The 26,442-nt window shown below is 42.4% G+C and overlaps 1 protein-coding gene across 5 annotated transcripts in view; it reads left to right on the top strand.

Annotated features, from left to right (window-relative positions):
* Positions 1 to 25,092, top strand: part of AMOT (angiomotin) — a 61,386-nt gene extending 36,294 nt beyond the window's left edge. For 4 of the 5 annotated variants that reach the window (XM_061136235.1, XM_061136233.1, XM_061136237.1 and 1 more), the window contains 6 exons: positions 11,369 to 11,518; positions 12,275 to 12,465; positions 19,922 to 20,044; positions 20,960 to 21,192; positions 22,316 to 23,002; positions 23,595 to 25,092. In XM_061136235.1, the coding sequence (XP_060992218.1) occupies positions 11,369 to 11,518; positions 12,275 to 12,465; positions 19,922 to 20,044; positions 20,960 to 21,192; positions 22,316 to 23,002; positions 23,595 to 23,692 (1,482 nt within the window). In that variant the 3' untranslated portion in view covers positions 23,693 to 25,092. Of the gene's footprint in view, positions 1 to 11,368; positions 11,519 to 12,274; positions 12,466 to 19,921; positions 20,045 to 20,959; positions 21,193 to 22,315; positions 23,003 to 23,420; positions 23,514 to 23,594 lie in introns of those variants that run through there. The other variant, XM_061136236.1, reaches the window with a different exon arrangement.
* The last annotated feature ends 1,350 nt before the right edge of the window (positions 25,093 to 26,442 follow it).

Here is a 26,442-nt window from a genome sequence, read left to right as displayed (position 1 = left end):
TTATCTTCAAAGACAGGAATTGATAACTGAAGTTTTGCTTGTTTTTGCTGTGACTCAGCCCCCACGAGGTCTCATTTTTCCTGGGGTAAAAATTTTAAGTAGAACATTAGGGAGGTATTTAAGATGTAAGTAGCCTTGAAACTAAGGATTAACTAAGGATTAACTTGGAACTAGTAAGGATTCTTCATTGTGATTTCTTCACAAAAATGGTGGACATTTCTAAATGAAGTATTCCCAAACAGAAAATATATATCTATCTGTTGGAGGTGGCTGAAGTCAGGTCATGTTGGAAGGCAGAGGGATATGGCAGATGCCTATCTATGGCTCATAGAAACAGATAATTTAGTCATGGCTTACAAATGGCACCATAAATTTTCCTTAGAAGTTCTTCCAGAGAAAACCTCTCTGGTCTACTTTAATGAGAATTAGGGAAATTTTCCCAAATTAAGTTTTTTTTTCCCCCCTAGGGAATATTTTCTTAGCCTACTAAGTGCAAGGTCACTCAAGTTTACCTATTTAGCATTGCATCAAGATGGTCAGGTTGACACATATTATATATTGAATCATAATGCTGTATACCTGAAATGCATGTAATGTTACAAATCAATTATATCTCAGTGATATCACCTGCTTTACAGATGCAAAAATTGAAGTGTAGATAAGTGAAGTGACAGGAAGCCCTGTGAGCCTACTGACAGGCAGCTCAGTGGTAAAGAACCCGCCTGCCAGTGCAGGAGAAATGGGTTTGATCCATGATCCAGGAAGATCCCCTGGAGAAGGAAATGGTAACCCACTCCAGTATTCTTGCCTGGAGAACCCCATGGAGAGAGCAGCCTGGCGGGGTCGCAAAGAAACGGACATGACTTATCACCTCAACAACAACAAATAAAAATAAAGATGGTTAGGGAACGATGATGACTACTTTGATGGTCTGAAGACCCTTGCATCTATTTACATCTTTCTGTTTTACAACATCCTCATTTAGGTATTTTCCTTAAAATCCATTCCATCTTTCTAATCCTATTAAGTCTCTTGCCCACGACACTCAGCATTCACTGTGCTCTAAGCTTTATACAGAAAGGGTGCTTTGGCCTTACAGAGAACTTTCTCCTGCAATCACAACCTCCTTCCTCTTCCAAGTTCAGCACAGATTTTCTCACAAACCCTGCTCTGCTGACATCAAGGGATATGGTATCTTGCTAGGAAGGGGACATCATTCTAAACAGCAGACCTATTTTTTAGTGGTTGACTATAATCCTGCTTGCTTACGCAACATGCAGCTGGCAGAGGTAAATGGGGTCTTTCCATCCCTGCCCTTATCTTTCAGGACACATAGGTCCTATTGAAGTGGAGCCTTATTAAGCTCCAAGTCAAAATAACTCTGTGTCCTACAGCAGCCATGGTATTCTCACATTCAAAGAGACTTCCCTCTGCCCCCCACTAATTTGACCTCACTGGAGAGTTTCGTCAGATGCCTGGCATATCCACTCACAAGGCTCAAGGCAGCCCAGGCTTCTGGCTGGCTGCTGTCTTATGATGATCCAGAGTGGAGCCACTGCTTGGGTAATTGTTTCAGGGATGGTGGGAAAAAGGCCCTGGCAAGATGAAAGAGGGAAGATGCTGCGGGTGGGCTGCTTACTGAGCAGAATGCACAGGAAGGGATAGAGTGGAATGTGGGAGGGCTGGCAGAAAGAGCCAGTGAGACTTGTTCTTTGGCTTTAGGCTAGATTGACAGCCACAGAGATTCAGGGGCAAAAAGGGCCCAAGCGTTAACCTTTTCTCAGCTGCAATGTCTGGTACAGATATTTAGACAGTGCAGTGAAAACCCTTAGCGGTGGTGTGTTTTCCAGAGTCCTTTTGCCACTCCTCTCAGTTCTCCAAAACTAAATCCATGTTGTTTCATTTCATTTCCACCACCATTCTTCATGGCTCATATTTTCTCATTTCTCGATTCCCTGCCACTTACTTGACTTGTCTTTGGCTTTAGAGAGACATAATTTTCTCTTATCACACATATCCACAGGGCACCTTAATAGTCTTCTTCTTGCCCAATATTAGAGGAAGATGTCCTAGGGTTAGACATTTATATGTCTCATCCAAAATAATCCTCAAACAATAGGATTTTGCTGTGATAGGTAAAATTCATACAGTGGTTATAATGGATTATAAATCTAAGGGTATGAATTATGTGTGCATTGAAAGTATAGATAGGAATTCAGATAAAATATGTATATAGCAAGAAATCTTCTTGAGTGCTCTGCTGATGAATTGTTGACTCATTTGAAGGGTGTTTCATTTAAAAAGGACTGTTTTCCATGTTTACGGGCAACATATTTTCTTTAAAGTAGGTATAGCTCCACTCAATACGAGAAATTATGTCCCCAGTCCCAACATAGGTCAAGTTACTTCTCATAGTTTGATATTCTGTTTTTCTCCTGATTTTGGCATTTGAAATACCCAAACTAAAAGCCTTGTGTATTTTTCTTTAGTCTCCTTAACAGAATGAACTCCATTCCCTTGGTAGCAAGTTTCTAGACGTGGTTTTATTTTTTACTCTGCAGTTCTTTTAATATCTACCAGTGGACCACAGCTTCTTGGCAGTGGACACAGGCAACTTGCTAATACCAGGGTAATGTTACCAAATTGCTTCAGAGGAAACTCTTACTTGGAGCCATGTGCTCCTGGGTAAGACTAAATCAGATCAAATGGAAATCACTGGAGGCTCATGGAGCAACATGCAACATATAACTTAGTTGTATGAAGGAGAGGAGCAAAGAAAGTACATTTCAGTTGTGACATTTGTGATACTGTGAGTGTTTGGAGTTCTGGGAGATAGAAGGGAAGATGAAAATCAGACATAATAAAGGATGACCTCTGTGACACTGGACTTAGTGCTGTATTATTCGTCTGAATGTTCTTTAGTCATTGGGTGTGTGTATATGTTGGTGTTCATCTAGCTCATAATAATCTACCCCCTCTACCTATCCATATTATATGTTTTTTATTATTTATTAAGACTTTACTTTTTTTAGGGCAGTTTTATGTTCATAGCAAAATTGAAGGACAGGTAAAGAGATTTCATCATATACTCACTGGTCACACACAGGCACAGCCGGTGGCCACCCCCCCCACCCTCCCCGCCCCCCGCCATTATCAACATTTCCCACCAGAGTGGTACATTTGTCACAACTGATGAATCTACATTGACACATCATAATCACCCAAAGTCCATAGTTTACATTAGGGTTCACTCTTGGTAGTGTATATTCTGTGGGTTTGGTAAACATATGTAATTACACATATCCATCATTATGGTATCATATAGAATATTTTCACTGCCTTAAAAATCCCGTGTTCTGCCTGTTCACCCCCACCCCCATGTATTTTTTTAACCCTTGAAAATATTTCCAAATACTTAATATATCCCCACCGTGAACCTTGAAAATTTCCATAGATTAGGAAATTAAAGTGCGGACAGATTATATAGTTGGTAATACATCTAAAAGAAAACCTAGATCTCTTAACTCCAAAATATCCCATGTTATGCCTTGTCTACCAGTGAATAAATGGAGAAGGCTGATGATGAAATCATTTTCTTACAAATGACTGAGACAAATGGGTAGCTTTCAGGGCCCTAGAAGTAATTTTGTAATTAGCCATCCTTGAAAAAATAAATTTGAAAGACATCTGCAGTTGTTGGAAGGAGGGAAGAGATGCCATCACGTGGTATTCATTTGCAGGGATCAGATTTTCCTGAGTCAGAAGGGGGTTAAGAGATCTGCCAAATGCTTGGGAATGGGTTCAAATTATTGTAGAAATGCGATGAAAAAACATGATTGATTGAGCTTAAGAGTATTTGCCCTATTCTTCAATAGGTTGCCTTCCTGCAATTCTTACCCCCAATTATATGATTCTCCTCTAAAAACTTAACTCTTAATAGAAATGATTTGAAGCCCTTATCTTGACTTACCAAGCAAACACATTTATGAATGTGTTTATTGTTTTTATATCTTAGCATTATAGCTAAGCTATGCTATGTTCATTTTTGTTCCTGTATTTGACAGTTATTTAATATTAACTGGTCACCAAGAGTATAGTGAAAAATGAACTAGAATTAGAACCTAAGAGAGATATGAAGGAAATCTCCAGTAGTGCTGGAGAGCAAGGTTTCTCAACTTCAGCATTATTAGACATTTGGGGCCAGATCATTCTTTGGTGATTGTGATGGAGGAGGCTATCCTGTGCACTGTGGGGTGTTGAACAGTATCCCTGGATTCCACTCACAAATTGCCAGTAGCAACCTACCTCCAGATCTAACAATCAAAAATGTCTCCACACTTAATGTTCCCTGGGGACAAAATCATCCCGTTAAGAATCATTAGTATAGAGGTAAAAGAGTAAACTACCATAGATTGGACCTTTGAGGTACAGCAGGAGGTGACAAATTAGAAGAGAAGGTGGGTCTAAAAGATCAAGGCAGAAAGTAAGAATGATTTGAGGAACCACATGAGGAGATCATAGGATTAGGAAAAGAAAGGGAAGGGGGGACTTTGACAGGTTTTTGAAAACTTGATTGAATGCAATGAGTTCCCCCATTCACTGAATATCCAGAGGGAATTTGGTTTATGGTTTAAATGATGGATTTACCTGGCTTCTTCTAGGGGTCTATGGGTACTCGTCTCTAGACCTGAGCCACTTCTTGGCTTTAGAAACTTTTCACATGAACTTTCACTTCCTCGAACACTGAAGACATAGGAAAATAAGTCATCTAGGATCCTGTGGAGCGTACACACCTTATATGTTCTGTCTCTTACATGTATTATATACATATAAAATAAGGCGGGACCTTTATTTTGTTTTTACTCCAAGAATATGCCTATACAGAATTCTAGGATACCATTTTGTCTAGTCCTCTTAGTTACCAGTCAGTAATGAAGGTGAAAAAGGGAAGCTTAGATTCATAAAAGGTTTGTGAGTTGAAAGAGTTTGAGAGATCATTCATCTATCCTAGTGTTGCTTTTTTTTTTTTTTTAACTTGTTAAAACCTAGTGGGCAAGGTGTTCCTAAGGGAGAGAATTTCATATCCAAAGGCAGTGAGGGCTGAAGTACCAGGGGCTCCTCAGGAACTTGAAGTTATTATATTTAACCATGTTAAAGTGTCAAGTGTGAATAGATGATGAAGTGACATAAGATGAGAAGCCCATTCTTTAGGGCAAACAAAGCACAAGAATATATATATACAGTGGACCTTTGCACAACACTGATTTGAACTGTGTAGATCCATTTATATGCAGACTTTTTCAGTAGTAAATGCTGTAGTAGTATATGATCCTCCAGTTGGTTGAATCCATGGATATGGAATTTTGGGTATAGGGGAACCATATATATGGAAGGCTGACTATAAAGTTATACATAGATTTTTGACTGCAGGGAGGGTCAGCACCCCTAACCCCTGTGCTGTTCAGGGGTCAACTGGATATTATATATATCTTCAAAGATGTAACAGTCTCTCTTTTGAAATGAAGTTTTATATAGAACTGTCATTATGAAACACATAAAAGAGGGGACTTCCCTGGTGGTCCAGTGGTTTACAATCCACCTGCCTATGCAGGGGACACGGGTTGGACCCCTGGTCCAGGAAGATCCCACATCCCGCTGAACAACTGAGCCCATGCTCCACAACTACTGAAGCCCATGCTCTAGAGCCTGTGAGCTACAACTACTGAGCCCATGCCCTGCAATGACTAAAGCCCTTTCGCCCTAGAGTTCGAACATTGCAACTACTGAGCCCTCATGCTACAACTACTGAAACCTGCGTGCCTAGAGACTGTACTCCACAACAAGAGAAGCCACCACAATGAAAAACCCATGCAACACAGCTAGCGAGTAGCCCCCCCCCCCCCACCTTGCCACAACTAGAGAAAGCCCATGCATAGCAACAAAAACCCAGGACAGCCAAAAATAAATAAAAGAGGAGTCACTTGCTACAACTCAGTAATCGCAGGTGGCTTCTAAAGCACTCCTTAGAATGCTAGGACTCTGGAACAGTTTGAAAATCACTCTGGGGGCAGGTACCTTATCTGTAAAGGACCAGAAAGTATATATTTTCAGTTTTGTGGACCATATAGTTTCTTTTGCAATTGCAGCTGCTCAACTGTGCCATTACAGCAGGAAGACAGCCCTAGCCAATATGTAAATGAGTGAGCATGGCTGAATTTGGCCCACTTCTGACCATTTTGGTTTGCTGGCCCCCAAAACCTCTGGAGAAATATCAATAACCTCAGATATGCAGATGACACCACTCTTATGGCAGAAAGTGAAGAAGAACTAAAGAGCCTCTTGGTGAAAGTGAAAGAGGAGGGTGAAAAAGTAGGCTTAAAGCTCAACATTCAGAAAACTAAGGTCATGGCATCAGGTCCAATCACTTCATGGCAAATAGATGGGGAAACAGTGGAAACAGTGGCTGACTTTATTTTTGGGGGCTCCAAAATCACTACAGATGGTGACTGCAGCCATGAAATTAAAAGACGCTTACTCCTTGGAAGGAAAGTTATGACCAACCTAGATAGCATATTAAAAAGCAGAGACATTACTTTGCCAACAAAGGTCTGTCTAGTCAAGGCTATGGTTTTTCCAGTAGTCATATATGGATGTGAGAGTTGGACTATAAAGAAAGATGAGCACCAAAGAATTGAGGCTTTTGAAGTGTGGTGTTGGAAAAGACTCTTGAGAGTCCCTTGGACAGCAAGGAGATCCAACCAGTCCATCCTAAAGGAAATCAATCCTGAATGTTCATTGGAAGGACTGATGTTGAAGCTGAAACTCCAATACTTTGGCCACCTAATGCGAAGAGCTGACTCATTTGAAAAGACCCTGATGCTGGGAAAGATTGAAGGCAGGAGGAGAAGGGGACGACAGAGGATGAGATGGTTGGATGGTATCACTGACTCAATGGACATGAGTTTGGGTAAACTCCGAGAGTTGGTGATGGATGGGGAGGCCTGGCATGCTGCAGTCCATTGGGTCGCAAAGAGTTGGAAATGACTGAGCGACTGAACTGAACTGATAACCTCTTTCATTTTTTACAAATGGGAGAACAGGGAAGGAAATTACCATTAAGAGCGGAGGTGGGACTAGAACCCAAGTCTCCTGATTGCCACCTTGCTCCTTTACCTTTACTGTCAAATGGAAATTTCTGATGTGTGTGTACAAATGTGTGCGGTGGGGCAGGAAATGACGTCTGCCTAAGTGTCTTTATTTAAATAGTACCTTTGACTCTAGGTAAAGTATTTCTCGGACTTTCCTGGTGGCACAGTGGTAAAGAATTCGCCTGCCAATGTAGGAAACTCAGGTTCAATCCCTGGGTTAGGAAGATCCCCTGGAGAAGGAAATGGCAACCCATTCCAGTATTCTTGTCTGGAGAATCCCATGGACAGAGGAGCCTGGTGGGCTATAGTCCATAGGGTCACAAAGAGTCAGACACGACTTAGCGACTAAGCAACAACAAAAATATTTCTCATAAAGCAGAAGTGCCCTCCAAATTGTATCATTTTGAGAGAATATGGTGTCCTTACAGCTTCTAATTGTATCTCCAGTGAAAGGCCTTGCCCTCTGAAGATACGTGAAGCTCTGTTCCACAAGGGGTTTGAGGTCTCCTTGTTATATGCCTTCCTGGGGCAAAATGGCTATGTTTTTAATGCCTTAATTGATGTGATAATTAGAGTTATTGAGATAATGAGAACCATGTCAAGGCTATCTGGAGTGAATGTTCCAAGTTGAGAGGACTAGAGCATGTGCGACTTGGCATTAACTTTTTCTTTAAAACAGAAAAACAACTCTGACTACTTTTTGTACCAGACACTCTACTAAGCACTTCATTTTTATCTCATTTGTTCCTTCTAGAGGTATATTGAATTATCATCATCTCTATGCTACTGATGAATGAGTAAATGGAAGTTCAGGGACATTAAGTAGCTTTCTTCAGATTTCATACAATTAGTAAGTGGGAGAGCCAAGATTTGGACTTGGGTAGCCTGAGGCCAGAGCCCATGACCTTAACCACTTTCCTGTATGGCCTCTCTATTTACCTGGAAGGAACCACTGACGTTTCTGATGGCATTGAAATGTGAAGTTGGGGACTTAGGATGTCCTAATTACTGAGCTAACATTTGAGGAGCTTAGCATATGAGATAGGTTTACAGAAGAGAGGCAGAAAATAAAAGGGGATTTACCATGATGAAGGAAAAAATAAAGCATATAAAGTCTCGGATAATAGAGGAGTTAATCAGCCTAATAGACCTCTGTTATTTTCTGTATATAGATGAGACCTAGAAAACATAGAATGTGTAACCTTGAAGATTGCTGACTTCATTGAGTGCATCTTTATAGGGTCTTACACTGGTAGTATCCACTGGTAGTATCTAACAGTTGTCCTTTTGTATCCTAAATTATCTAGGGGTTAAGCATTTACTAGGTGATCTTGGTGTTTATAGGGCTTCCCTGATGGCTCAGATGGCTGAAATGCGGGCAACATGGGTTCAATTCCCGGGTCAGGAAGATCCCCTGGAGAAGGGAATGGCAACCCACTCCAGTGTTCTTGCCTGGAGAATTCCATGGACAGAGGAGCCTGGCGGGCTACAGTCCATAGAGTTGCAAAGAGTGGGACAGGACTGGGCAACTAACACTTTGACTTTCTTGGTGTTTATGTTTGAGCTGCACTGTTTCTTCTTTTAAGGAAAGTAGAAGAGTTATGCCAACAATAGAGGTCCTGGTACCTTGTGGAAAACCATCCCAGTGACAAAGCATAATGGGATTTTTCTTAGCCTGCTTGTGGAAGTTGTCTGACTTGTATAACTGTCTTCAGCCAACTCAGAAAACTCTAGGCCTTTATTGCTTTTCCCTTCCAGATGGTTGGCTCAGTGACTTCTACTGCTGGGGATTCCTTAGCTAAGACATTGAGGGTACCTTTCTGAAGAAAGACAGGGCATGGAGAAAGACACCTAGCCCTGGACTGCTTATTTTTCAGTTCTCTGAGCTTACATTGCAGTACTTTACCATCAAGGCAAGAACTGCATGCTATCTAACTTTAATTGCCTTTAAGTATAACTGCTGTAAGCCTCAGTAATTATAGTTAACATTCTCTGCGTTAACATTGCACGGCTCCCCTAGGGTTTTCAGAGTGATTCACAAATAAATGCATTCAGCTTTAAATAGCTCATCAGGACTATGGAACCCAAAAGGTGAAGGATAGAGGATATTTTCTGCTCTCCAATTACTCAAAGCTTAGCAAAAAGGCAGGGGTGTCCATGGCCTAACGGTCTCGATTGCCCTAGTCCTTGTTATTACAAATAGTCACATATCCTAGGAAGGAAAGGCTTAAGCTTATTAAGGGAAAGAGAATGGCATTTTTTGTCTCTTTTATATCCTAGGCAAATGTCTAATGCATTTAGACTTAAAACTCGCCTCAAATGGTTTACAAGGCTAGATTGAACTAGGCTTTGGATGAAAGGAAATGTCAAGAAGTGTAGTGCAAATTTTTTAGGTTTTCCCAGTCACCTAGGCAAAGCATAACACAAGTCTGGTAGGAAAATAGAAGTTTTCTTCTACCTAGAGAAAGTTCAGTGATTCTAATTTGGAGAGAGAGCAGGTATAAGACAAGAGGTTCCCAATTGGCATGTGCCATCATTGTCTAACTGGACATTCTAGAGAGCAGTGATTTGGACACATTGCCTTGAAGCTGTTGCCTGGTTTCTGCAATGAGGGAGTCAGGTTGGTTCTTCTGGCTTGGCTCCAGCTAACTGGATGGGGGCAATGCTGGTAAAGTGGGTAACCTTTTAACATTGAAACTCTAGGTATCTCAAGGGCTTGGGAATTTGTTGGAAAGTTAGAGTTGAGCTGAATTCTTGAATTTCCTTTGGACCATGCTATCAATAATATCTTCACATTTAAATCTTTGTAGTGAGATTTCAGGAAAATAATAATAACAGATGTGACCAGCTGGGAAGAATTTCTGCTATAGAGTCCATGAGTTGATTTTATTAGCAAGAGAGGCATTCCCACAAGCATTTTAAGTATTAAGGAGCATCATCTGCTCATTCCTAACAATTTGGGAAGGTTGTACTTTCCCCTATCTTCTTAGATGTTGAGAGTTTGTATGTTGGTGGTGGTGGTAGTGTAGTTGCTCAGTCATGCCTGACTCTTCTGTGACCCCATGGACTGCAGCCCACCAGGCTCCTCTGTCTATGGGATTTCCCAGGCAAGAATACTGGAGTGGGTAGCCATTCCCTTCTCCAGGGGATCTCCCTGACCCGGGGATCAAACCCGCATCTCCTGCATTGGCAGGCAGATTCTTTACCACTGAGCCCCCAGGGTCTATATGCCTTCTTTTAAAAGCTCTGAAATTCTCTTCATTCCTTCCTCCCAATGGAATCAGGGATTTTCCATGATGGAATTTGCCTTGGAAGTTACAAGGATACAAAGAATTCAAACTCTTAGTCCCAGCTCGCTTCAGCTTTTGTTTTTGGTTATGGTTCATAGACTTACAAAGAGGAAGAATTATATGTGATCTCATTTAGTCTTAGCTTTGATTCATTATTTGGCATCTTTAGATATCTTTAAAGGTCCCAGAGTGAAAGTTAAGAGATTACAGTCCAATGTTGTCAACTCAGGCTCATGAGTGAGGCAGAAATCGCAAATGACCTGTGTTCTTTTAATATAGAACTGGTGGTACAGTGCTGGTCAATGAAGAGACTAAAGACTTTTGAACCATTGCATGGCACCTTCACTTTTGAGGGGCAGAAATGTTCCAGGAGCACAGTAGTGATGACATTGGGTAATTACTAGGACTGTAGAGTTCAGAAAGACAATTCTGGCCTCCTTGTTGACCACCCTTTTTCTCTCACTTGAAGGGGAGACTGCTATATAAAGGGGCTTCCTTTCCATTCCAAATTAAACTTGTCTCCCTGGGGAGCCCCCTTTCATTCTTCAGCATTCCCCCAATATAATGACCAAAATAAGATATTCCTCCCCCAGAATATTACAGTTTCAAGAAGGGAAGAGGTGAGGACATCTATAGATGGGAATCTTAGGAGCTTGCTAGCAAAGACTCTCTTGATAGAAATAGACTTGGGGGAAACATAGATAGAGGGAGAGATGAAAAAGGAGCTCCTAATTCCTATCTGCTGAGACATTCTCTGTATGGTCAACACAAGGCAGCCTGCTACTCACGAAGGATCTTCTTGCCATTCATTCTTTCCTGGAGCTGGACAGGAAGAGATGTAAACATAGGGCTGGATTTGGGGGGCTCTGTATAACTGACCCTGTTGTTCTTTTCCTTCCATCTTGCATTTCTCCCAATCTGGATTTTCAGCTAAAGAAGAAGCAAGTGTATGTAGATAAGGTGGAAAAGATGCAGCAGGCTCTTGTACAGCTCCAGGCAGCATGTGAAAAGCGAGAGCAGCTAGAGCACCGTCTCCGGACACGACTGGAAAGAGAACTGGAATCCCTCCGAATCCAGCAGGTACGGACAATTTCCAGAAAGTGAGATGGCTCCTGATTGCCCATTTGTCAGATAGTGTCTGACATGAGAACCAAAAATACACTCTTACCCCACCTGGTCTTACCTCAGAGTGGCTCCCAATTGTAAAGACATAGTCGGCTTCCTTAGCTTCCTAGCGCAGCACAATCCTTAATGCCTTATAAGAGGTAAAGATGCTATACAAACAGACTTTGGGACATTTTAGGATTGGAAATGGTCTTTAGAGTCATTTAGCCATACATCTTCTCACTTTTTTTTTTTTTTTTGGCCCCATGGTTGGCATCTTAGAACTTAGTTCCCTGACCAGGGATTGAACCCATACCTCCTGTAGTGGAAAGCGTGGAGTCTTAACCACTGGACCACCAGAGAAGTCCCCCTATCTCCTCAATTTCAGATGAGAGAAAATCAAGACCCAGGAAACGTGGCATGATTCACTTAAGATCACACAAGTTTAGGGGAAAGGTAGAGATCAAATCCCAGATTTTTAATTTCTGTTTCTATGATCCACTTTCTGAGCAGCATGACAATTTGATACAGCAGGCTCCTTTTATGATCCAGAGTCACATACTCAAGCCTAAGGTAGAAAGTCCTAGGAATTTCCCTAGCTTCTAAATTGGAGTCCAAACTGCAGTGGCTTGGGCAGTAATCATGTCCAAAAATAAGGGCTCTTCAAATGGGACTCAGTCCACCACGGTCCTAACTCACTAATGTCAGAGGTCTCGGCATCTCCCCCAACAGCGCCAGGGCAGCTCTCAGCCCACCAACGTTTCAGAATACAATGCCGCTGCACTGATGGAACTCCTTCGTGAGAAGGAAGAGAGGATCCTGGCCCTGGAAGCTGACATGACTAAGTGGGAGCAGAAGTACTTGGAGGAGAATGTGATGAGACATTTTGCTCTGGATGCTGCAGCCACTGTAGCTGCTCAGAGGTAAGTAGTTGGCTGGTAAAATCTCGGCATGAAGGGCAGGGGTGGTGGGGAGAACAGAAAAGTAACCGAGTGATAGTTTTTCCAGTGTTTTTTTCCCCCTCATCATGTTGTGTTCTTTTTTCTCGGTTTCTGCCTAAGTGTGTTTTTTTTAGTTTTTTTTTTTTAATCTGGTTCTACAGAGACTGGGCCTTCCCTGGTAGCTCAGCTGGTAAAGAATCCACCTACAATGCAGGAGACACTGGTTTGATTCCTGGGTTGGGAAGATCCCCTGAAGAAGGGATAGACTACCCACTCCAGTATTCTGGGTCTTCCCTGGTGGCTCAGATGGTGAATCCACCTGCAATGCGGGAGACCTGGGTTCGATCCCTGGGTTAGGAAGATCCCCTGGAGGAGGGCATGGCAACCCACTCCAGTATTCTTGCCTGGAGAATCCCGATGGACAAAGGAGTCTAGTGGGCTACAGTTCATGGGGTCACAAAGAATCAGACACGACTGGGCGACTAGCACCGCACAGCACATGCAGAGACTGAATAACTGTAGGGTCTGCGGGTACGGGATTTGAAAATTCAAGTTACTGATGAACTTTCTAGACTCATAGTTCAGCTTTTCTCAGGAGCCCAAACAATTGCAGACAGGATCAAGTTGTGTACATCTCTTTCCCCAGGGCCTCAGGTTTTTTGAGCCACATGTGTAGGTTTCTTTGTTTAGCCCCAGGACTGGAATGAAAGCTTCTCAAGAGAAATGCCACTCCAAAACTAAATGTCACTCAGGAGTGGCTACTGCCATTTGATAGCTCTGGCTCCTCCAAGGTATGCCGAAGGTTGTACTGAACCCGAATCTGTCTGTGCCCTTTGAGAAGGTCTATATTTGAAGCCCACATTCTCAGTGTCCCTGAGTTCATCACATGTAAGCAGTCACATTCCATTTGGTAAGGGAGAGAAAGTGGCAGGAGGCTTTTTCATTTTTTTTTTTTTGCCTTTTATGTGTTTCCCCTCTTCTCGTTATAAATGTTTATTATTGGTCTTTGGAGGACACTGTGCTCTTATCCAGTTTGTCTGTCTTGCTGCTGTTTGTAATCATCTGTTGGGAAAGAAACAAAAACTAAATTTGAATCAGGAGATGGTGTGTGTTGGAGATACAGGGAGAGCCATGGTCTGGAGTTGGGTAGCTAAGGCAGGCTATAGCATATTGCACCCAGATAGGTCTCTACACAGAAAGTTATTAAAAATCCTGGTGTTGTTTTAGCATTCTCCTAAATGCGGTAAGCCAGCAGAGCCTGGCAGTGCTTGCCAGACTTGGGCTGGAATATGTGTAGAGGGGGCGGTGGATACATTTATTTTTGAGTCCTTCTCTTGCCAAATCAGAGGGAGGTCAATGCTTAAAAGCTGGACTGGTGGTTTGTAAATCTATTCCCAGTGCTTCAGGAAGATGGCTTACATTTCTCTAATGTGATCTGTCTGTTTTCACATACCCCCCTATAAACCTTAAACAAATTGCCTGTGTCTTGATTTTGAGGTCTTCATGGGCTTAAGCTTACCTGTCTTTTTTTCTTTCTTCTTCTGAGAACAGTATGCTCAGTATATGCCGGTGTAGTAATAGAGTGCATAGAAGCCGCAGCTATGCTGGAGGATGGTTAAGAAGTTTGTAGGCAGCTTAGAAGCAGAATGAAGCATAATTTTAGCTGCTGGTTCCCAAGAAAACACCTGTGCCCACTATTTGTTCAGAGGTTGTTCAGGAAACCCTAATGATGAAAGGGAGATGAGGGCATTTTTGTCATCTTTGGGCAGAAACTTAGAAAGCTAGAGCTCATGAAGGTGTGCTGTGTGAGAAAATGTTGGTGCTGGGACGTTTGCTATTGAAACTGACTTCAGAATAGACTCCAGGTCAAAATTCAGAAAAGGTAGGAGGTTGTCATTTGGGGGCCTTATATAAAGAAACTACCCCATTCCTGCCTGCTTGGAAAGTTTAGAATATGCGGAGAATCCCCTTTCAGATGGATTTCTTTCCAGAGTCTGTTGGCTCCCGTAAAAGAGATTTAATTTAAATTGAATTCCTTTAAATCACCAGGTAGAAAGTTTCCATGTAATCACTATTTTCAGTAAAATGTGCATGCTTATCATTTAATGATAAAAAGCAGCCAGTTCCCACCTAGTAGGAACACTTTGTAATAGTTCCCTGGACAAACATTCCATATCTGGACTGTGTACCTTTTGCATGCCTATTAATACAACCCACAGGAGAGATTGAGAGATTGTATTTGAATTCCTGTAAAATGAATTGGACTAGGTGATTCCTCCAGACCCTTCTATTGCTAAGATTATACTATTTTCCAAATATTTGCATCTTATGCTCTGCCATGGAGATTGGTCTCCTTTTCCTCCTTTCTTTCTTTATGAGATTTCAGATTTGGAAACTGGCATTCAGAAAACTTTATTTCAGAACCTGTGTGCTTTTCTTGCCTTCCCTTCCAACTTCTCTTGCCATTTATTTTCTCTCCAATGATTTCACTTTCCCTCCTCCCAATCCTTAATGTATTGACCAAGGTTCTGCTCTTTGTCCCTTTCTGTAGTAAAGCCTTTATATCTTGTTTTCTTTCAGAATAATTTTTAAGTGCCTAGGCTATTGGCTGCAGATGGAAAGTGCTCAACATATTTTTTAGTAATAAAGGAAGGAGAGAAAGGACAAAAAATGAAAGAAGGAGAAAAGAAATGAAAGAAGGACAGAAATGATTTCTCAGTCTACAACTTAAATCCTTAAGTCTAGTGTCACATTGTAATGGCCTGCTTGGTTTCTTCTGTGTATTCTGCTAGTATCCCAAACTTAATATATTCCTAATATAATAGCTCATAGGTAAATAACAGGTTTCATGATTAGGAAATGTTGCTTTGGTGGTGTCAATGGTAGTTTCAGAATTTTTTTCAATTGAAGTATTAGCTACATATTTAAAAACTACTCATTTTAAGTGTCTGGTTTGGTGAATGTTGGTAATGATATACAATAATGTAAGATCTTATTGTATATGTATCCACCATCAAAATAGAGGACACATTCTAAAGTGTCCTTATGCCCCTTTAACTCGATCCCTTCTTCCCATGCCTGACCCCAGACAACATCTGTTCTTTGTCATTGTAAGTTTACCTTTTCCGTTGGGCAAACTTGCAACATTGCCCAACATTGGGTTGACCAAAAAGTTTGTTTGTTTTTGCAGAAAATCCTGAATGTCATATTTTAAAAAAGGCCATATAGTATGTACTCTTTTTTTAATTTCTTTCACTCAGCACGATTACTCTGAGCTTCCTCTAAGTTAATGTGTGTATTAATAGTCTGTTGCTTTTTTATTGCTGAGTAGTGTTCCATCACATGGATGTACCACACTTTATGCATTCATTTGATGATGGATTTTGAGACTGTTTCCAGTGTTTGGCCACAGTGAATAATAAAATACAGATTTTTAATACAAAAATAGACATCTGTCTTTCCTCAGGTGATTAGGTTTTCTGTTTATACCCATTCTGGCACTTTGATTCTATGAAACATCTCTTGTCAAAGGGAAAGCTGTCAATGCAAGAAATCACATGTAGTGTTTACTATAAAATATTCTTTAAGTGCTTTATAATTATTGCTTATCTTAATGATAATTCTTTGAACGAAGTACTAGTTTTCATTCTGTAGACAAGGAACTGAAGCACAGACAGATGAAAGACTACCCCCAAGATCATACAGCTACTAAAAAGCAGAAGAACTGGGACTTAAATCTACATTTTTGACATCTTAACTGCTATACTCTGCTGTACCCCATATAGGATGATTTCAAAGGTGGTGAAATAGGGATTATCCCCTTTCGAGAGTTACTATTTGAGGTTTGTTTAGTTTCTTAGACTATTATAAATAATCTCAATAACATAGCCTACATTATAACTTCATATTATTGTGTTCCTAAAGATTCCTCTCTAGATGCCTAATGTAGATGAGGGAAATTACTAGCAAGTAGGAGTTCATCTAAGAAGAACCAATTTGGCAGTGCAGATTTTTAGTTTCAGCTCACAAATGGTGATCTATTTCTGAATAGCAGCAAAAAGATAAAAAGATAACACACCTGATCAACCATGTAACTTATTTCTTTGCACTTACTAAATCAGGTTGTTACTGTTCTCCAAATGTGCAGTGTTTCACTTTTATTTGGGACTAAGTACATCTGGGAAAGAGGGAAGTAAAGAAATGGATAACAGAGGGTAGAACTGGTCACACTCGTTATGCATGTCTACCTAATCTTGCATTGTGGAGACCTTTCTCCAGTTCCTTTCTCGGTTTTTCCTCTCATTCTACCTTCTGTCTTAGTTATCTTGCTCTCTACTCTAGCTTCAAATAGTAACTCTGACATCTCTAAGATTAAAGTTAGAATTTTCAACAACTTGTTGTATATTGTCATGGCTATTCAATAAGATACTTTAACTCCACTGTAACTAAAATCAAAACTCAATGTTTTCCAAAAAAGAGAGAGAGAAAAGTTCTTCTTGGTTTCCTATCACAGAAATAGAGCAGTATGCCATCCTTTCTAGTCATTTGAATTAGAAACAACAAAGTCCTCATTCATTCTTCCGTCTCCCTAACACCCACATTTAAATAGTCTCCAAGTTCTAGCAATTCTGCCTCCTGTAGCCTGTTTCCATTTCCTGTGCACTTCACTGGGTCCCATTTTCAAAATCTGTTGCTGGGATTATAACCTTTCTGACTGGCCTGCCTGATTCTGGTGTTATGGTTCCTTTCATCTCTTCATCACATTTCAGCAGAGATAAAGCTATCTTCCTAAAATACAGCCTGGATTATTTCATTCCCTTTGAAAAGCTCTAATAATCTTCGGTGCCTATTGGAATAAAGTCCAAACTCATTTATGAAGTAATTAATTCTTTACTTTTTTCCCCCCTCTCCTTGCAAGTTCCCTGCACTCAGATACTAGTCTTATCCATGTCCATTCACTCTCCAGCCTCCCAGGAACTTCAAACACAGTGCTCCACTCATGGCTGAGTTCCCATGTTAAATAAACAAAAGGCTACTACCGATAGGAAAAGATGGCCTTGAAGTTTAAAAGGCTACTAGATGTTTTAATTAGGAGGTCATGGGTGACATTCTAGAAAGCAATGTAAGTAATGTGACAGGGATAACTTTGTCAGACAGAGGAAGGAGAGAGAAGATGATTGGAAGGATAGATGCCAGAAACAGTTTACTTAAGAATTTGAGACAGTATAGTAAATTCAGATATCTGGGTTTGGGGTCTGTAGGTTGTCATTTCAAGTCCAGTATCTCTCTACTGGGTACGGTCAGAGTATTGGAAGTTAGCAGGTCAAGTTGCTCCCTCCAGCGCAGTGCCTGCTTGCTTTGGCTTAAGCCATTGGCCTGGTAGCCCTGGTCTAGAAGGAAGATTGATGTTGAAGGCCATCCTGGCAGCTCTGTAGGAATTCACTAAGTGCCCCACATTTTCAGGCTCCATTCCTGAGGAGTTCACAGTGTCCATATCAATTAGCTGGCAGAGCTCTGTGTCCCCAAAATGGTCTTTTATGCAATGAAAGTGGCAGGAAGCCAGCACTGGCTCCCCCAGTGACAGACCGCAAACTCAAGTCCCCAGTGTCAGAGCCAGGCCATCACATGGGAACTCTGCACTGCGGGGAACTCCTCCAGGGTCATACCTAGAGCAGGAATTCATTCACTCATACTCTCTTGTAGGCAATTCTCTTTCTACCTATACTTTTCTCTCTTAATAATGGATAGTTTTGTTGAGGGATTTTCCTGTGCCTGGCACTGCATGTCTTATAGGCATACTTTCATTTTATCCCTCCCCTCCCCCATCCCGTGAAATATGGGTATAATTATTATCTCAGTTTTGCATACAAGGAGACTGAAGCTTAGGGCATTTAACCAATTCCTGAGCTCTTAGTGTTTGTTAGTGGCAGAGGACTTGGGAAAGTGGAACTTGACCCTGACAGGGTCTACAGTCAGGGTCTGTGTCCTCAACACTACACAACGCTGCTTTCTCTTGCGTACTTCGGGACACAGGGGCCATTCCCAGTAGGATTACAAGCAAGTGAACTGCACTAGGGCAAATGTAGAATTCTGAGATGCTAAAATATTTTGAATTTAGCAAATGATGAAAGCCAATGTGGTCCTTTCCCTTCTTGTTCTCTAATTACTTCACAATTCAGGTACATTGTTTCCACCTCACGTATAAGGGGCAAGCATTTGGGGGAACTGTAATTTTGCAGAAGCTCTACAAAGTATCCCAACTTTAATACCAACTTTCTGCCTCTTCATTCCCCTGCCCCTTCACTGCCATCTGCACTGGTCACAGTCTCTAAGCTCTCAGGACATAACTAGCTGCCAGCACAAAAGATGCCTGGAGTTCTCATGCAGATCCTCATTCTCAGAGGAAGTATCACACAGCAGAGCCGGTCATTGTTTTCTCAGCCCATTGTCTGGTTTTCTTTAAAACCAATGTGATTACATCAACATTCTTTCTAATCCCTTTTTCTTTCCCTCCAAGTTACTCAAGTAAGATCCAGTTTTCCTCCTCCTCTTCTCTATCACTAGTTCTAAATGAACTAAAGAAAGATGCATGATATCACTCATCAGGAGGATATAGGATTCCCATGTGTCTTTGACTTGCGCTGTTTATACATCAGCATTATCTATGGGTTACATCCTTTCCCTTCCTCTCCGTGTCTCCCCCCCACCCCTTACCTCTCTCACATACACATACACACACATACTTTTCTCCTTGTTAGTTACTCTTTGAGTTAATGGCCTGAGACACTTTCAGATGGAACATGATGGTCCCTCAGGCAGTTGGGACTCTGGCAGGAGACTAGTCAGTTGAGGGGGACTCACTGATTTGGCACTAGAATGTTTCAGATGTAGCTTCGATAGGAATCAAGTGGCATTGACTCAAAGGCCCTGCGTCTCACTCAATTCCCATGCCCTACCTGAACTGGTCTGTTGACATGTCTAGAGTTCGTTTTTAGCAACACTCAGGTAGAGTTACTGCTGTTGAATGTAGCAACAGCAATTTGGTACATTCTCTGACTTCCTTCAGAGTTTTCAGAAAAAATGTCTAGTTTTTTCCCCTCCATGAGTGTCATGAGAATAAAGTGGGCATTTCTCATATGTAATATAAATACTATAAAGTCAAAATATAAGTGTCTTCCTACTGCCCAGCCATGATCTAAAAACTTGAAGGGACTTTCTGCCAGAGGTTTTGGGAGAGTGTCTATGTAGTTCTGAAGGCAAGCCTGTGCACCTCTCATAGAATCCATCACTGATTCAGTAAGTCACCCAGAAAGCCACCATTCCTGATAAATTTGATTTCAGTTTAGGACTTTCTGACAATACGTTTGACTTAGGAGGGAGATAGGATTCATCGATTTTGTTGCCCTCACATCATCATCACTGCCATTTTCCTTCCCAGGGACACAACAGTCATCAGCCACTCTCCTAATACCAGCTATGATACGGCTCTAGAAGCTCGCATCCAGAAGGAGGAAGAAGAAATCTTGATGGCTAACAAGCGTTGCCTTGACATGGAGGGCAGGTAAAATGCTGATCTGGACTCTGGTGAATCTGCGAGTTGGTGCAGAGATACCAGATAGGTCAGTAGGGAAGAGCAAGCATCTTCATTCACTGCAGGGACACCTGATTAGGCAACCTCCTCCACCCCTTCCCCGCTCCCAGCCTGTTATTTAGGATTTGAGATGGAATGACCTTTACCTCGATTATTCTAACTCTGGAATTCCAAGTAATATTGCTTTCCTCATTGTCCTTGGTAATTGCTTTCCATAGGCCCTCTGCCAGAATTTAATTGTTAGTATTTGCACTCTGGGGTATTCTTTCTAGGACTGCACCTTAACTCTGTGGTGCAGTAAAGTGCCTGGCAAAAGAGCATCCACTCAAACTGGGAGATAGGGTATCTGATGTCTCTCATAAGCTCATGGTCACTTACTTGTTAGCCCAAGTTGTAGCCCATTCTTAGAAGTTCTCATCAACTGACTCATCATTTCCATTGACTCAGATTCTTATCTGTGGTACCCACTGCATCAGTTTACTCTCTCATATACAGCCTTTCTTTTCACAGATGCTTTTTCTTTGGCTTCCTAAGGTTTAAGCAATAACTCCTGGATGTTCTGCTGTGCCCATTTGGGTGTGCGTTAAAAATTGTTGCAAGACACTGTCTCTTGTCTTACAACTCAGAAATAAGTAGACCACCCCTTAGTTGAAAAGATAATGGGGAACCTCCCTGGCGGTCCAGTGGTTAAAACTGCACTTCCACTGCAGGGGCCACAGATTCAATCCCTGGTTGGGGAACTAAGATCCCCATACCATGGCAGCATGGCCAGCCAAAAAGATTTTTTAGAAAAAGAAAACAGAAGCTCAAGTCCATGCAGGTAGTAAGATCAGAACCTAGAGGTGGCAACAATGTTCTACACATTTTTTTGTCTTTGTTTCTTAGGATTAAGACCCTCCATGCCCAGATTATTGAGAAGGATGCCATGATCAAAGTACTCCAGCAGCGTTCCCGGAAGGAGCCAAGTAAGACAGAGCAGCTGTCATCCATGCGGCCAGCAAAGTCTCTGATGTCCATTTCCAATGCTGGATCAGGCTTGCTCTCCCATTCTTCAACCCTGACTGGCACCCCCATCATGGAAGAGAAGCGGGATGACAAGAGCTGGAAGGGGAGCCTAGGTAATGACAGTAAACACAGCAGATTAAAGTGACATGTTTAGAGAGAACCCTGACTTAGATACATGCCCACATGGCAATGAGAAGGAGTGATGGTCTTGATTCTAGAGAGGAAGATACACCAGGTTCAGTTTTGTCATCCTGAGAGGCTGACTGTATCTTTAGTAGACATTGTGAAGTGTCACTGAGAGAACACTGGCTAAAGCCACAGGCTGATAAGAATCCCAAGTTCTCTTTGGTAATGAAGATAACGTCAATTTCCTCTTAAAAATTCTCAGCTTTGGCTTTTGCCACGTGGAACCTTTTGGCTTTGTGCAAAACCCATGTGGCTTTTGTGTCATTTAACATTTCAAAATTCCAGCTTTTTCTGTGTTCTTTCCTCCCATAATAGGTGGACGCAGAGTTCTAGTTAACCTAAGTGGAGCTGGGTAGCAGGTTTTTGTTACCAGAATGTTCTGAGAACAGAATGTACTTTTTCATTCCATTCCTGTCCATTCCTTCCTCTCTATTGAAAACCCCAGAACTTTTGTGGATACCACGAGGCACATTTTTTAGAGCCTGAGGAAACGAGCTCTTTGTATTTTTTTATTTTAGCTCTTTTTGTTGCTTTTAATACCTCTCTTGGTCCTCTGACACTTGCAGTGTCCTTTGGTTAGAGTAGGTATCTGGGGGACCATGGTCAGGATGAGAGCCTTAGATCATGCGATTACTATCACACCCATCTGCGACCACAGAATCCTTGCCTCAGTCCTTTTCAGCTGTCTGCTAATGGCTAGTGTCAGTTAAAAGTGGAACCAAGCAGAAGCATTCTGACAGCTTGTTGGAAATCAATCACCATTGGAAAAATAAATCAAAACAGATATCCAGGACACACAAAGGTTTAATATGTTGTGCTGGGAGTTAGAGAACGAAAACCAGAAGGGATCTGCCCAGTCTGAAAGAAACTTTGAGCCAGCTCTGGTGGGAGGTGCCTGATAAACTGATTCCTGGGTTCACTGGAGGCACAAGGAAAGAATTTGGAGCTGTTCCTATTTCCTCCTGAACCTCCTGCAAGGAAGAAGAGGTTATCAGGTATCTATTGGAATAGCCTATAGTTTTCTAAGTTCTCTCCTCCTTTCCTTGGTAGGTATCCTCCTGGGTGGAGACTACCGTGTGGAGTCAGTTCCTTCCACCCCTTCGCCTGTGCCGCCCTCGACTCCCCTGCTGTCGGCTCACTCCAAGACAGGCAGCCGGGACTGCAGCACCCAAACGGAACGAGGAGTAGAATCCAACAAAACCAACGCCGTAGCTCCCATCTCTGTTCCTGCTCCAGTTGCTGCTGCCGCAGCCGCTGCCACCACTGCCACCAACACCACCGCCATGGTAGCTGCTGCTCCAGTGGCTGTCGCGGCTGCCGCTGCTCCAGCCGCTGCTGCCGCCACCGCCCCGTCTCCAGCAACTGCTGCTGCCGTTTCTCCGGCTGCCGCCGCAGCTCCGATTCCAGCTACTGCCTCTGCTGTCACGGCTACTGTTGTTGCTCCTGCCGCCGCCACCGCCGCCGCCACCGCCACCGCCACCACCATTCAGGTTGCTCCAGCTGCTCCGGCCCCGGTTCCGGCTCCAGCTCCAGCTCCGGTTCCGGCTCCGGCAGCGGCTCAGGCTTCTGCTCCGGCTCAGACTCAGGCACCAACTCCAGCTCCGGCTGCGGCTGCTCCTCCAGCTCCAGCTCCAGCTCCAGCTTTGGCTCAGGCCGAGGCTCCTGCAAGTCCAGCCGCTGGTTCTGGACCACGCCGTTTGTCTACACCAAGCCTGAGCTGCAATCCCGATAAGCCAGGTAAGGATTCTCTGGGTCAGGTAGCTCGGGGTTTTGCCCTCAGTTATGGATTGGTGGGTTGGCCTGATGTGTAGGCACAGTTGGTCATGTGGGCTGGGCTTTTCAAGTGCTAAAGCGGATTCATCAGAAGAGATGAGGGCAGAGAGTCTGTCAAGGGCCTCTCCAGGACAGGAATGGGGATGAGGCAAGGTCATTCTCCAAGTAACAGTAAATGCTCAGGTGAACAAGATGTTGAGGGTAGTGGGCCAGTCTTACTTTGCCATAGGCTTTAATCTGGGCTCTAAAGCCATTTCTCAAATTTTGAGTGTTTCTGAGCTGCCAACGCAGGGGGTGTGAGTTTGATCCCTGGTAGAGGAATTAAGATCCCACATACTACACAGTGTGGCTAAAACCTTTTTTTTTTTTTTTTTTTTTTAAGAAATGAGGATGTATACCTATGGCTGATGCATGTTGATGGATGGCCAAAACCAATACAATATTGTGAAGCAATTACCCTTCAATTGAAAATAAATAAAATAATTTTTTAAATGAGGATAAAATGTGAGTTTTCACCTTGTCCCTAAGTGTTTTCTAAACCTTTATTTCCATTTAGATGGCTCTGTTTTTCACTCCAACACTCTGGAAAGAAAAACTCCTGTTCAGATCCTGGGACAAGAGCCTGATACAGAGATGGTGGAATATCTCATCTAAACAGTCGAATCAAGAGCTGCAGTGTATCAGCAAGAATGCTTTTAATCATTCTTCCCTTTTGTTTGTTCTTATTTTGAGGGTGAGGACAAGGGTTGGGGGAGGGGATTTTTTTAAAGGAACTTTTTATTGAATCAACATAGTACTTAGGTGATACCATACGAACTCCAGTCTGTTCTGGTACCCTTAGGGAGTACCTCTAAAGCCAGATCCATTCGAATGTGCTCTAAAGTTTATTGTTTGGGTTTATACAACTACTAGGACTGTTAATAGCTGGATATACATCAATGTTCTCAACGTGCTGAAATTTGTTTCTCATTTCCATATTCCAGATCATTCTTTTATAGAAGAGCACAGTATGTTTGGAAGACAGTGTGTAACATGTAGTTCAGAAGTGGGAAGCCAGAGAGGATTGAGGTGTGTGCTGTTTTGTATGGTTACCACCTAGGCAGCATCCAGAGAGAGCTCTTGCTTTGGGCTCATGAAAGGGAATAGTTTTAGAAGCTGTGTAAACTGGAGAAAAGGTAGGGAGTATTGGGGTGCGGAAGGGTGCTGGAGTTAATTTCCCCCTCCCAATTTCCCAGCTACCCTGGGCCAGGAGATTGTGTTTATCTTTTATTTCAGTGGTGCTTTGGAAGTGGGTTCTTTTGGTTCCCCTCGTGGAGGTTCAAACATTCATATATATACTCTGGAGTAATTTATGCATTTGGATAATTAATATATTGCTTTCAGATGCTAGGAGAGTAAATTAGCTGAGTGATGCACAACTTCTGTCTTAGGGAGTTAGACCATCTGAGGCCTTGACGGACAGTTGTATGAGGTGCTGTATGCAGACTTGTGTAGTCTGTGTGGAGCCAGGAACACAGCTTGCTTGCCTTTCCTGAGACCAAGCTGCTTAGTGTTTATTTCTTCTCCAGCACAAATTCACTGGCTGTGTCACCAGTCTCAAATTGCTATTCATTGGCAAAATGAGGAAGCATTTTTGTTGACAGGTTGAAGGCTTTGAAGTTCTGGTGACTGCGTTGAAATAACTCGTGTTGTTTTCCCAAATTCTTCACATACGTCTTAAAAGACAAATTTGGCTCTCACCTCCAGTGGAATAGCATCAGAAGCCCAAAGTACTGTGCTGCAGTCGGGGGAGAGGGGGCTGCAGCACTGTTCTCAGCTACCTCTTCTCACTGCCAGTGACTCCATCTTGGAACACCTTTGGAGAGCAGCAGGAAACACACATGTGGGCAGGGACCAACGAGGCCATAGCCCAAGCTTTGCCTTTGGGCTGCCTCTAGGGACACAGAAGGGCTGTCTGTTGCCACAGGTCTCTGCTCTGTGTCACTTCTCTGCCCTTCATTAAGGTGACAGATCCACAGACAATGTCATTAAGATCAGTTTTCAGGGGTATTGGGTGGGGGGTGAGGGAAGGAAGGGAGGTGTTAGATAAGGGTGGGGGGGATAGGGGTTTGGGGATGTGTTAGCTAGAAACCAGATTAATAGAAGAGTAGGCCTGATATATTACATTGTGAGGCATAGTGGCTGGAAGGAACTTTAGCGATATAGCCCTACCCCCTCATTTTAGTAATGAGGAATCTGAGACCTGGAGAAGTTAAGTGACTTTTTCAAGACCACACACTATAGCTTTCCAGTCTGCCAGTTACCATCCTTATTTTGGGAAACATTTTTTCTATACAAAATGGCCCAGTTTAAGAAGAAACACCAACATGGTCCAGGGCACATGCGTTTTGGACAATGTCCCTGGCTCGAGTAATTTGTCCAACGTTTTGAATTCCTTGCTTCTCCTGCAGTGACTTTTGCAAGGTTTTTGCTTTCCTGATCCTTATTTCAACAGAGTCACGTGAAACATCCCCCTAAGAAATCAACCTCACTTCTCTTGCTATGGGTTTGGGTATCAGATCATTTTACAGGGTTCCTCTGTGAATGTAGGAATGGCATATTTAACAACATTTTTGTATTGTTCCTCAAAGGAATTATTTTGTCTATAGTGAGGGAGAGACAGGAGGGAAGGTGATGTGACTTTTCAGCCAGTCTTGACTGAAATTTTCAAAAATGAAGTGATCATCCTACACAAGTCCTCAGTCATCAACTGAATCCCAAATAGAAATTAAAAGTGCAGTTGTGTTAATACTCACTCATACTACCATTTAGTCATGGGGGGAAACCCTCACATAATAGAAGCAACAAGTAGCAAACCTCAGGACTGCTACTTTCTATTCAAATAAATAGAAAAGAAAAAGAAGAAACCAACATTTCATCTACTCCTTTTATGATAATGACACATTGCCAAGTTTTTGCTAGCTCTGGGAGCCATCGTTTTAATCACATTTTGTAAGGTGACAAATGTCATACATTCCACACTGTGTGGCAGCCATCTCTTTAGACTCCTATATTTTGAGGAAAAGAGGAAGTTCTTGGCCAACTACTATTTTGAACTTTTCACAACTTCTCTGCCCCCTCACACCAGAGGGAGTCCCTTTTGGCTCAGTTTTTAATCCCAGGTAATTTGCTAAAGTAATACGGAACATCTAAGAGATGGAAGAAGTCCATGTCAGTGTTTTCTGTTTACTGGGAGGATAGATCCAGCCTTTTCAGAAAATCTCTAATAGGTGTAATTTTAAAAATTCAGGTTTATGGGAGAAATCTCAAGTTAGCCACCTTTTCATGATTGTGTGGAAGTAATAACATTTGGGGGATTCTTCTGGACTCCCACTTATCTATGCATTTTACTGGCACCTCAGGAC

Source organism: Dama dama, chromosome X (genome assembly GCF_033118175.1).
Source record: "Dama dama isolate Ldn47 chromosome X, ASM3311817v1, whole genome shotgun sequence".
NCBI lineage: Eukaryota > Metazoa > Chordata > Mammalia > Artiodactyla > Cervidae > Dama > Dama dama.
The sequence above is the reverse complement of the archived record's forward strand: the minus strand, read 5'-3'. Positions and strand labels throughout refer to the sequence as shown.